Here is a 12,898-nt window from a genome sequence, read left to right as displayed (position 1 = left end):
TCCCACAATGCACCGCAATAACGAGTGTACAACTGATGCACGCTCAACCAGTGTCCGAATTCACTCACTCGTTCCATTCACTCCTTCAAGTGGACTATATTAGTGGAGTAATGTAGGGAATAGCGAATGAGGGTATAGGGGGCGATTTTGAACACAGCAAGGGTTTAAATAGGCAGGGTTAAGAAGATGATGAGACACAGGTGTAATCAGGCATAATGAGTCCAGGCAATGTAGTCCATGGTGAGATAACCAAGATGGAAGGAGTGCCCTCTAGTGGAAATCAAGGGCACTCCAGCTGTTGATCGTGACAGTGGGTGTGGCAAGACTAAAAACGTGTATCTTTTTATCATTTTCTAGATACAATCGAACATTGCCCAACACCCCTGAACACAGTTAATGCACACATACCATTTCCTGCATATCACTTAGTTGTCTTATGTCAGTTATCTCAAACATGCATTCTGCATGATCTTTTTGTTGTTTGACTTGCGTTGAAAATGCAAACTGACGTGGCTAAAGTGGAATGTGTGGTGATTTTGTTCAAATGCTTAACTGTGCCCTGTGGGGGTGGAGAGGTCCTGCATTTTTTTCATTACGTATGCTGATTTCACTGATGGAACCTGAACAATCTGCTGATGCACAGGACAGAATGAGCTTTTTCCTCTGTGCTGTAGTTGGATGTGCAGTTCCCCCCCCCCCAGAAACTCATTTCCAGTGGTCATGCAACTGTGTTAAAATAAATCAAAACCTCAACACTGTTTTGGAGACTTGATGTGCAAAAGAAAGGTGTATTCCCAGCTTAACGCTAATGTTCTTCTTCTAGTCCTCCCTGGTCTCAGTGCATGTGTCTGTTTGTAGTGGGTAATAGCCAGTGTCAAACATGTGGATCACAGTAGGATGTTGTGGAAGAGCACAGATGATCATGCAAATGTGTGATGTAAATGACAAGGATTTGTCTCTGTATGCAAATTACACGTATTGTGGTGATTTGTTACTGAGAAGAGAATTAGAAAGAGGTGTTGTGATGTAAAAGCTGATGGTTTTACATCACAACACGTCTTTCTAATTCTCAGCACACATTTGAATCGGATTGCTTTTGTGGTACTAACTAAACTAACTAAAAAAAACGTGTTTTTGAAACTATTCAATATGGGTTGATTTTCATTTTCATAACAGATTTCACTTTTTTTTTAAACACACCATCATATAAAGATTTGTATTTAATGATAATGTAAAAAAAAAATTATTTTTGTTTTGAACAGTTTAGCCCTTTTTTTTTTTTTTTTTTTTTTTTTTTTTTTTTTTTTTAAATCTATGCATTGTATTGGAGAGATACGCATCTTATATCAACCAACATCATGCAGATGAAGTGATCCAGTGTCTCTAGAAAAGAAAAAAGAATCAAGGTGGCATTACACTAAATTGAATGAGCTTTGGAAATGAAATGATTTAGATTTTGCAGTTGGTAACAATAGGTAAACCTTTCTGTGAATCTTGTACACTGACCCAGTGCTTTTATTTATCCTTTATTTATCCAGGAAGATCCCATTGAGTTATCATAATCTCTTCTTCCAGGGAGACCTGGTCAAAACAGCAGCACTCATAGTTCCATACAAATAACAAAAACAAAACAATTCAACAAATCAAATAGGCCAAAGGTCAAGAGAAGCACTTACAAGACTCTTTAAAAGCAAAAACTCTAGTTTCAGTACATTTTGTAAGTCGTTCCAAGCCCTAGGGGCATAAAAAGAAAAAGCATGCTTTCCAAATTCGGAGGATACCTTTGGGACTTTTAGTCGAAGATGCAGCTGTGATCCATAAACATTAGTATAAAAAGCTAAAAAATTTTATAATATAAGATTGTAATTTACCAAGAAGTGCCTTGGCAATAAATATATACATGTGCAAATTCCTCCTATGATGCAAAGAGGACCATGCTAAAGATTCATAAAGGATACAGTGATGTGTACGAAATTCCGCACCACATACAAAACGCAACGCTGCATGATAGACCGAGTCCAGTTTCCTTAATAAAGATGAAGCTGCATGCATGTAAACAAGATCACCATAATCAATTATTGATAAAAAAAGTACTCTCAACCAGCTTCTTTCGGGCCTCCATAGGGAAAGCAATTTTTTAAACGATAGAGGAACCCCAATTTTGGTTTAAGCTTCTTCAGCAAATTATCAATATGAACATTAAATGCTTAATTTTTCATCTAACCATATACCTAAATATTTATAAGAACTGACTCTTTCAATATGTGTACCATGTAAAGTTGAAATTGTCACATCTGTATCCTTAAGATGAGTGCGACTAAAAATCATATATTTTGTCTTCTTTGAATTTAAAACTAATTTTAATTGTGACAACGAATATTGTATAACATTAAACGCATTTTGTAAATTCAACAGAGCTTGGTTTATAGATGATGCTGCTGTATAAATAATTGTGTCATCAGCATATAGATGTACATTAGCGGAGTCTACTCCAAAACCTAAATCATTGATAAAAATAGAAAACAGAATAGGAGATAAAATAGATCCTTGCGGAACTCCTTTTTTTTACTTGAAGAAAAGGAGAATTATAATTTTCTAAATTCACACATTGAGTGCATTCGGATAAATAATTATCAAACCATTTTAGAGCAGCTTCACTAATACATATAGATCTAAGTTTCTGTAACAATAAATTATGATCAACAGAGTCGAAAGCTTTTGAAAGGTCAACATATAATGCTGCACAGGACTTTTTACAATCTAAAGAATTTATAAGGTCTGCCTGTATAACCACACTAGCCAGTGCTGCCTGTATAACCACACTAACGCACACACATTGTCATGTCTGTGTATGTGTGTAGGATGGAGAGAGGTGTGTGAAATAAAGAACATATGCCAGTACAGTAGGGGATTTGTGTTTTCTCTTCCTCTTCTCCAAGAGCTCAGAGGCTGAGCCAGTAAATGCTACCCAGTCAAACATGTTCTCTTGTCCCATTGGCTGAGGTACAGAGAGAGAGAGAGAGAAAAAAAACCTAAGTCAATTATGCTGAGCTCCTCTTACTTTAAAGCTCTGATGTACTTAAAATCTTACTCTCTGAGATTTACATTAGTTTTTACTCTCTGTGAGTATTTACAGCTTGTTCATTTTGCACTGAAAGGAATTGTAGCCCTTTAACACACAGGATTTGTTCCTGTGAACATATATTTTCAGTTTAATAGTCTGAGGACATAAATAGTTTCACAACTTACATACTATGTTGCTGGACGTATTCCATCTATCTTTCTTTCATGTTTGACAGCCAAACCATCCATCTTTTTTTTTTTTTTTTTTACCCTTCACTTTTCATGTGTTTTCTGGAACTACTTTCAATTTGTGTTGATTTTCATTCAAACTAACAGATTTAACCATTTTTCTTTTTGATGAATAAAGGGCACATCAAAACTGCCTTAGAAACCATGCCTTTATTCTTTATTCTTTATTCTTTTGAAATAAAAAAGAGGGGCATTTGAAATGCCATCAACGTATGGTTGTTTTTGTTTTACCCTTTTCCCAGACCTGTTTTAAATTATGGAAATCCATCATATAAATGTCAATTCATTTTTTTTTTTTTTTTTTTTTTTAATTAACCTAATCACAAAGCATTTCAATATTTATTGTGTGAAAACACAACTTACTATGTCCCTCAGTTTTACTATGTCCCTCAGAAAAGTATCAGGAACCAGGAAAAGTACTAAAACCTGGAAACAGGCATTTTTAATCATCCTAAAGTCAAATGGTTTTTTGAATGGGTTTTTGGTTAAATGCCTGAATTAAGTTTTGTGATTAACACAAGCTCAAGATATTTGCACATTTTGTTCTATGACATAAATTATATCAGTAATGTATACTCATTTTTTCATGTGGCTAAATTGAACTACAAAAATTGTCATGATATTAACACATCCTCAAGGCGAACAGGAAAACTCACCTACTCATAGTCCACTTTTACAGCCACATTGTTTACACTCACGCCCTTGCAAACTAACTCAAACTTTCCAATAAATACAGCTTGATAGAGTTGTCAGAAGCTTAGTGGTGGTGATGTTGCAGTTGAAATCATTCAACTGTGGTGTAGTTCATTAAAGTTATAGCCTAACTTTAGCTTTTTACTTCTGCCAATTATTTAGGCTTCATTATTCATAAAAGTTATGTTCATTTGTGAAGATTATCTTGATGAAAAAAAAAAAACATGTAAGAATCATAAACGTTGTTGGTCACAGAACTTATTTTCTGCAATAATCCAAAAGCCAGTGAAAAAAAAAATCCAATTGGCTTTTTGTCAAGGGAACCAGGATGATGCTAACTTACAGGATACATCATCACTGCTTGCTAAGCGCATGCTTAGCATGAAATTTGAGACTTATGGAAAAATCAAGGTAAATATTACTTTTTTATTTTAACTTCTTTAATCTAGCAGTAATATTGTGAAATTATGCAAAAAGTAGTAAAGTAACTATTCTATGTGTAATAAGTAGGGCTGTCAAATTTAACACATTAATTCTGTGATTAATCTTTTTCAGTTTAACACGTTAAAAATATTTATTTAAATATTTATTTCGGCTTCTGAAAACATGAAATTGTCAAATTGCCCATTTTTGGCAAGTATCCTTGTAAGCACAGTGTTAAATGAGTTAAAAGTCTTAAATGAATTTAAAAAGTCTTAAAGGGGATAGTTCGCCCAAAAATGAAAATTATGTCATTAATTACTCACCCTCATGTCGTTCTACACCCGTAAGACTTTCCTTCATCTTCAGAACACAAATTAACCACTGTACTCACATGAAATGTTTTTAGTACCTTTCTGGGCGTTTGCAAGTGTAAATTAACTTGCTGGCAATAGAGGCCTCACTGGGCCATCAGATTTCATCAAAAATATCTTAATTTGTGTTCCGAAGATGAACAAAGGACTTATGGATGTAGAACGACATGAGGGCGAGTAATTAATGACATTATTTTTTTTTATTTTTGGGTGAACTAACCCTTTAAATAAATGTAAAGAGTGTCAGATCCGTGTCAGATTTGCATCATGTTCGTCACGTCTTAAAGTGACAGTAGCCTAATATACCTGTTGCAGTCTGTCATTAATGTTAATCAAAGAACAAATGAAAAATGTATAGTTTATGTGAATTTTAAGTTCACTTAAATAAGAAGTTGTTATATTTTTGTTAAGGCCCATTAAATTAAATTATAAATGATGGCTTTCAATTATAGAAATTAGTGAAAAGGTGCCATTAAATGCATATTTAAAATATATAGGCTTCCGGATGATGTCTCTCTCATGCATTAGGCTCTTCATTTTTAGCATCTTTTATTCTCTTGATGTGACAGATTCATTATGGCATCTTCTATTTAGAGGATCAGTCATGTCAATTGTGATGATGAAAAACCTAATTATTTACACACCCTCATCTTGTCTAACAACACATGAAATCATATAAGCAGAAGGCTTTTCCTGTCCACTTTTTCATGTTATGTCCATCAGTGACAGCAACAGCCACAGCAGAAGTCAGTGTTCTCCACACAGTGTTGTGGTTATGCTCAGTCATTTCCATTACCACACTTCTCTCTTGCCAATCCTGCTTGGCCAAGGTTTCTGCCTTGCTGCAATATCCTTTCATTAACAGAGGTTTCCTTTTAGTGTGATGAGAGGCCATTGGTTTCATCATGATCTTTAAATTTGGGTGTTTTACAAGCTTTTATTAGATTAGTATGTTTCTACCTGGAGTCCTGGCATGCAATGTTTGTTGCGTGATCTCCACTTGCAAACTGTGGAAGTCTGGCTCAAATAGGTACATTGGCAGCTTGTCATCATGGCAGTCTGCCACGTTCGCCTGGACAGAATGTTGTCATATCCTGAGTATGATATTCGCTGACCAAAGTTTTTAAAGAGACAGAATGTATGTTGTTTGTATTAATCGCTGTAACTAAGCACACAATGTCCCAAACATGAGCACACTCTTTGTTAAATGATAGAATAACCTGTCTCTCCTTAGCTCAGCTGGAATGATGATTGTTTTATATTTCCACCCACTTTCACTGCTCATTGATTTATGCAGCTTTTAATTAAAATTAGCAGTTTTCTGGGATTTTTTTTTTTTTTTTCCCCCTTCAGTTGCACTTTATATAATTGCAAGAGATGCATTGCGGAGAAAGTAAAGATGTTATTGCAGTGCTTCCTTTGCCTGTTTATCATGCTACTTTATCCCTAAGTGGCTGGGATTTCTGTTTTGAAGCTGTGACGATTTATGGATGCACTATCTTCTAGCTGCTCAATATAAACATGCAAACAGACATTTAGCCCGGGAGACATATCTGAAGAGTGATTGCACCCAGAAGCTCCTTTTCTTCGCTGATTAATGTGCAGATGAACTAACTGACAATCTCCATTTCTATTCAGAGCTCCATTCAAATCACCTTTGATGACAGTCTCCAGCTCCCAAGTTCTGCATCCATTGACCGTGTGACTTGCACCGACCAATCAGTGCGCAGCATGGTAAGCCCTTAGTTACTAAAACACAAAATAAAGGTTACTAATATGTTTGTGAAATCTAATTAAAAAATGAGTGCAGCGGGTGGGCGATATGACCAAAATCTTATTTCACGATAACAATATATATCTAATCAGATATATTTTTATGACATCAGACGATAGTCGAAAATCTGTACTGGTTGACAAATTCCACCAGTTAATCGTGTCTACCAGAATATTGCCCACCCCTAAATAGGTGTATTGTTGGTTAAAATATTAAGCAGCACTACTGTTTTCAACAATGATAATAAGAAGAAATGTTTCTTGGGCAGTAAATCAGCATATTAGAATGATTTCTGAAGGATCATGTGACACTGAAGACTATGAAGTAATGATGCTGAAAATTCAGCTTTGCCATTACAGGAATAAAATTACATTTTAAAATGTAATAAATTAGGAAAAATTATTTTAAATTGTAATAATATTTTTCAATATTATTGTTTTACTGTATTTTTGATCAAATACATGTAGCATTAATGAGCATAAGAGACTTCTTTTTAAAAAACATTATAAAATCTAATGACCCTAAACCTTTGAACAGTAGTGTATATAAGTGTGTGTGTCTTTGTATTTATAATATGATTTGTCATATTTTATGGTGTGAATTTAGGACTAAATATGATTTATTAAGTTCAGATATTATTTTGTGTTCTAGTACATATATATCTTACATATATACATATATATTTGAAATATGTATATATGTATGTATGTGTGTGTGTGTGTGTGTGTGTATATATATAATATATAAAAATATATATATATATATATATATATAATATATAATTTCAAGTAATTGCAATAATAACATTTTTTATATCACATTACTGCATGCGCACATAGTTATCGTACAAAAAATGACTTTTAGGCATATTTAATATATTTGGATTGACACCACCCTTTATTTTGCATGTGAATGGATCCATTAAGAGAAACACTGAGAAGTACTTTAGCTCATTTGACAGATGCAAACCTCAGTTGTGTATGTTAGTAGATCAGCTCAGACATTGTGTGCATGCTATAATTTTTTTTTATCAATATGTTTTTAAACACACAAACTCTTTAATCAGGGTGAATGTGTCCATCCTATTTTTTTGTGGCTGTGTGAGTGTGTGTTTTTTAGAAGATACCATGTTGTCCCCCTCAGTCATTATTTGTCAATCATTGCCTCAACCTCTTCCAGGTCCTGCAGTGCAATTGTTCGGTCAACACCGTAACGTTCCCCGTGACTGTCACTCAGCAGTCACCTGCAGCTGTTTCCATGGATACCTACCAGATCACGATGAAGCCCATGCAAGCCCAGGTAAAATACAAATTAAATGGATTTGCATCTGTAAGTTTGCATCAGTCTGCATAGCTGCACACACAGCTTTCATTAGTCTGACGTCTCCTGCCACTGCTCAAATGAATGAGCTTCTCAGTTTGTCAATTTTTTTCCATCTCAATAGCTTAATGTAGATTGTGAGGTTTGGTGGCTATGAATATTGCATGCGATACTCATCTCAAACAAATGACGCCACTTGATGCGCAGTGCCACAGTTTAATGTTTCATCTCTGGGTGGTAAAAAAAATGGGGCAGCCATCGATGAATATATTACTTTTGCAAATTGAGTGTGAAATAGGAGTTAAAATGTTCTGTATGGGCTGCTGTAGTTGCAGGTCTGTCTTGAGGAAGTGGAGGAAGAGGGTCTCCTTGTGTCCTGGACTTTTTCCAAGCAACCTCATCTCTCTTTAACCGTAAAATCATGCCAAAGAGTCCAGAAAGAGGTAAAGGAGTCATTTTGGTCACATAGCTCATGTTCCCTTCAGCTTTTGATGTATTACAATTTGTAAATGGTACAAAAAGAAATTACTTTTACAAGTATGCAAATAAACTGAAATCTTTGTTTTTGTCTTTAGGGCTCTGATGGAGAGGTGGACAGTGATATGATTGCAGCTCTGGTGGAGGACACACTGTACACAACACACCCTGCCATGATCCTCAACCTAAGGGCCTGTGTATCAAGTCCTGCGGTAAAAATACCAGTATCGATTGCTATATCACACAGTAGGGGTTAGTGTGTGATGAGCATTTGGAACTGTACTGAACACTGTGACAGATCCATGTGGATTTTGTATGGTTTGGTTGGGTGTGTTTGACATATTACATGTAGGGATGTATGACATCCTTATCAGTACAAAACATACAAGACATGCAATTGAAGTCAACAACAATGAGAAAGGAAAACTCAATAAAACGTGACTTTCATGTTCTAAAACATTCACATTCCTTATTGTTATAGTTTCCCAGGGAGAAGCAGATCGGTGGTCTGAACTCTCCATCTCAGAGCACGCCTGTACGGCGGATTTTGGTGCACCAACTCAAAGCAACCGATGTCAAGAAAGGTATAAAAATGTGATTGTCGGATTGACTAAACAGCACAAAGATCATTATTTTCAAATTTCTTAATTATGAAAATTCCTATTAAATTCTTAATTTTTGTTAGAACTAAGGATGTGTCATAATACTGCATATTTTCAAAATCAACTACTTGCCTGAATGGCTAGTTGACTAATTGGTCTTTAGTTTTATGTTTACTTGACACCAGTCGGATATGTTTCTTATGGGACTTCAAATAACAAGAGTTATTAAAGTTTGGGGTTGGCAAGATTTTTTAAAAAGTCTCATGCTTATGCAGCCTGCATTTAGTCGATTAAAATACAGTAAAACAGAAACTGTGAAATATTATTAAAATTTAAAATCACTGTTTTCTATTTTAAAGGGATAGTTTGCCCTAAAATGAACATTAAGTCATCATTTACTCATCCTGGTGTTGTTCTAATGCAGTATGCCATTTTTTTTCTGGACCACAAAAGGAGAAAATTTACTTATACTTTTTCAGGATTCTTTGAATAGAAAATTCAAAAGAACAGCATTTATTTAAAATGGAAATCTTTGTAACACTTTAAATGTCTTTTCTGTCACTTTTGATCAATTATATGAATAATAAAAGTTTACATGTTTATATTTGGCAGAGTATATATATGTATATTTGTATATATGTGTGTGTATAAAAAATAATAAAATTTTATATATATATATATATATATATATATATATATATATATATTAGTGCTGTCAACGTTAATGCATGCGATACATTTTATCCAGTTTAACGCGTTAAAAATATTTAACGCAATTAACGCAGCATCCGTTTTTCCTGTCATCCTTTGGCTAGCGTTGCAATATATGATCACGTTCTTTTTCATGCAAATGCTTTTAAACCATTTAAGAGAAAGCGCTGTCTGTGAATGTCCTGTCACACACACAACACACAGAAAGACACGCGCCAGTATCGTGTGCGTGGACAGCACGCCAGAATCGAGTTCTCTGTCATGCTTGAACGAGCAGTAACACACAATAGTGCCCAAAATGTCAGTTTTGTCACGTATCCTCATTAGAGCAGCCTTGAATGAGTTAAATAAAGTCTTAAATGAAAGTAAAGAGTTGTGAGAAAGTGGGACGCGTGTGAGATCCGCGTCATGTGCAGCAGCGGCAGCTCTTAAAGTGACAGCAACCACTAATGCCGTCTGTCATTAAAGATAATCAAAGAACAAAGATAATTAAACTCACTGCTCTTGACTACAGAACTAATGATTAATCTATATTTAATTTAGGCTATAAATTATGCACATTAACTGTTTGGTAACTTTATTCAATTTCTGTTAGACGGGTAGGAAGGGCACAGGTAAATTCATGTTTAAAATTGGGGGGAAATTTTTTTTTTTTTTGCAGTATTAGTATTAGTGATACTGCCCTTCATTCATAAAAAGATGCCATTAAACAAGTATTTAAAATATACTGTCTTTATGTTTCTTTATGTTGTTTTAATTTGGAGATTAACTGTGAAATTATTACATTATAAAATATATTAAAAACATAAAAACATAAGTGTTTTTAATTGTGATTAATCACGATTAATCACAGAAAAAAAAAGTGTGATTAATCGAGTTTTTATTTATTTATTTTTTTATCAATTGACAGCACTAATATATATATAAAATATATTATTCGACAGAGAGACAGACAGAACTCTAGATTTGAGCAGTTTATGGTGAAGGTTATTTTTTTTCATAAGTGATTTCTTTTCCAGGATGTCAGACTCATCTAGGAGAGCTCTGTTGTGTGCTGAGTCTGGACACTCCTTCCATTGAACGAAGAACCCGCTTCCTTACTCCTTCCCCCAGTCCTGGAGCGACCCTGCACTGGACTGATGACTTTACACTGTAAGCACACTTAGATATAGATCAACATAAAGACTGAAACTAAATGGATGGAGTGAAATGAAAGCTTCAGAGTCGGGTGTTGACATGTTTGACACTTAGGAAATATTACAAGGAAATGTTTCTTATAATGTCATGTTCTATTCGACAAGGTCATTTTTGTTCTTACAAGTACTTTTTTCATTTAACTCTGTGCTGCAGAACTAGACTGATAATCCAATGGGATTTTCTAACCCCTTACATTCAAAGGTCAACTTCACCATTTCCGTTTTACACAATGGAGTGTTTTCATCAAAGTCTGTTTTATAATGGCAGCCCTTCTGTCATGAATGAAGGTGTCAAGCTGTGAGCAGCTCCACCAATTGCTCTGTGAATTTATGCAGCCAACTCCCAAAGAAACAAAGAGCTATTTAGCACATTTAATTACAGCCATTCCCAACACATCACTATTTCGTGTGATACCAATTACCAGAATGGCCGATTTAATTCTCATAGCCAGCGTACAGATTACTGCTGTGGGGCCAAAGGGGATATTTAGTCTACCACAATACTGATAGTATACAGCTATTAAATAACCTAAAATCCAGTTACAACTGCCAAAAGACAATTAATTCTGTTAATAATACAAATATATCACTCCATCTACTATATTCAGTATTACAAAAATGCAAGTTTTGTGTGTGTGCATCTTTATTTACTTGTGCTAAATCTAATCATGTTGTTATATATTAGGGATGTAGGACCAGAAACCAAAGAACTCAAAGTAAGACTTGTGGAGAAAAACAGCAAAGGAGAACGTGAGTCACTTTTCAGTGCCTATCATCAATAGTTTATCCAAGATTATCTATTGATATCAGATGGTCTGATGAATGAATAAAGACTGATATTTTCCATTCTGTCTGTTTTTGTATTCATTGCATGATATACTTGTCTGAGGTTTTTTTTTTTTTTTTTAAATTCACTTGACAAATGATTTGGTTTCTTTTTCCTGGCTGCAGAGTTTCTGCCTGGTCGTGCTTCCTTACCACTGGATCTCTCTAAAAGAATTCCTAATGGCCAACACAAACTGTCCATCGCTCCGGGTCATGGTCTGGCTCCAACTGCTATTGTAACATTAGAGGTGAGGGCAACTTAAAGTGGAATTTAGATTGATTTTGTATTTTATACAGACTACCTTTCAAAAGTTTGGAGTCTGTAAGATTTTTAAATGTTTTTGAAGGAAGTCACTCACCAAGGCTGCATTTATTTGATAAAAAATTCAGTAAAAAGAGTAATATTGTGAAATATTATTACAATAAAAAAATATATATACTTTTCTATTTTAGTATTTTAAAAAGTAATTTATTTCTGTGATGGCAAAGCTGAATTTTCAGCATCATTACTCCAGTCTTAAGTGTCACATGATCCTTCAGAAATCATTCTAATATGCTGATTTGGTGCTCAAGAAACATTTCTGGTTTTTATCAGTGTTCAACAGTTGTGATGCTTAATATTTTTGTTTAAACACTGATATATTTTTTAGGATTCAGGTTGAATAGACAGTTCAAAAGAACAGCAATCTTTTGAAAAATAAATCTTTTATAACATTATAAATGTCTTTACTGTCACTTTTCATCAATTTAATATGCCTTGCTGAACAAAAAGTTATTTATTTTAAATTAATTAACCCTATTTACCCCAATCAGTAGATAGATAGATAGATAGATTTTATTTATCACTACATAATTCCAATATATAAAGTATACATATGGATAGCATGATTTAGCATGACAATACAGTGTTCAGAGTGTCAGTGTTACTGATTAAGGCTTCCACCAGCCTTGTGTTCACTTTTCTGAACACACTGATAAGTCCCTGTTCTAAATGTCAATGTGAATTATTTAAAAGAAAACATATCTTATTACAGTGGTCTGCCTTGTGAACTGAACGCTCACCTTGTCTCTGATTAACTTGATAACTGGGTTATTTCTTTATTTAACCTAGTACTTTAATTCACACTGTACTTGTTACACGCATGATCTTAGGTACACATGAACAATATTTAAACACTCTGTATATCCATTGTG

At 34.3% G+C, this 12,898-nt stretch overlaps 1 protein-coding gene across 3 annotated transcripts in view; it reads left to right on the top strand.

Annotated features, from left to right (window-relative positions):
* c2cd2l (c2cd2 like) overlaps nt 1-12,898 on the top strand; it is a 41,134-nt gene that overhangs the window by 22,032 nt on the left and 6,204 nt on the right. For all 3 annotated transcript variants that reach the window (XM_051892611.1, XM_051892610.1, XM_051892612.1), the window contains exons 3-10: nt 6,438-6,533; nt 7,753-7,872; nt 8,223-8,336; nt 8,469-8,582; nt 8,852-8,954; nt 10,703-10,835; nt 11,565-11,629; nt 11,831-11,952. In XM_051892611.1, coding sequence (XP_051748571.1) covers nt 6,438-6,533; nt 7,753-7,872; nt 8,223-8,336; nt 8,469-8,582; nt 8,852-8,954; nt 10,703-10,835; nt 11,565-11,629; nt 11,831-11,952 — 867 coding nt within the window. The remainder of the gene's footprint in view (nt 1-6,437; nt 6,534-7,752; nt 7,873-8,222; nt 8,337-8,468; nt 8,583-8,851; nt 8,955-10,702; nt 10,836-11,564; nt 11,630-11,830; nt 11,953-12,898) is intronic.

Source organism: Ctenopharyngodon idella, chromosome 5 (assembly GCF_019924925.1).
Source record: "Ctenopharyngodon idella isolate HZGC_01 chromosome 5, HZGC01, whole genome shotgun sequence".
Taxonomy (NCBI): domain Eukaryota; kingdom Metazoa; phylum Chordata; class Actinopteri; order Cypriniformes; family Xenocyprididae; genus Ctenopharyngodon; species Ctenopharyngodon idella.
The sequence above is the reverse complement of the archived record's forward strand: the minus strand, read 5'-3'. Positions and strand labels throughout refer to the sequence as shown.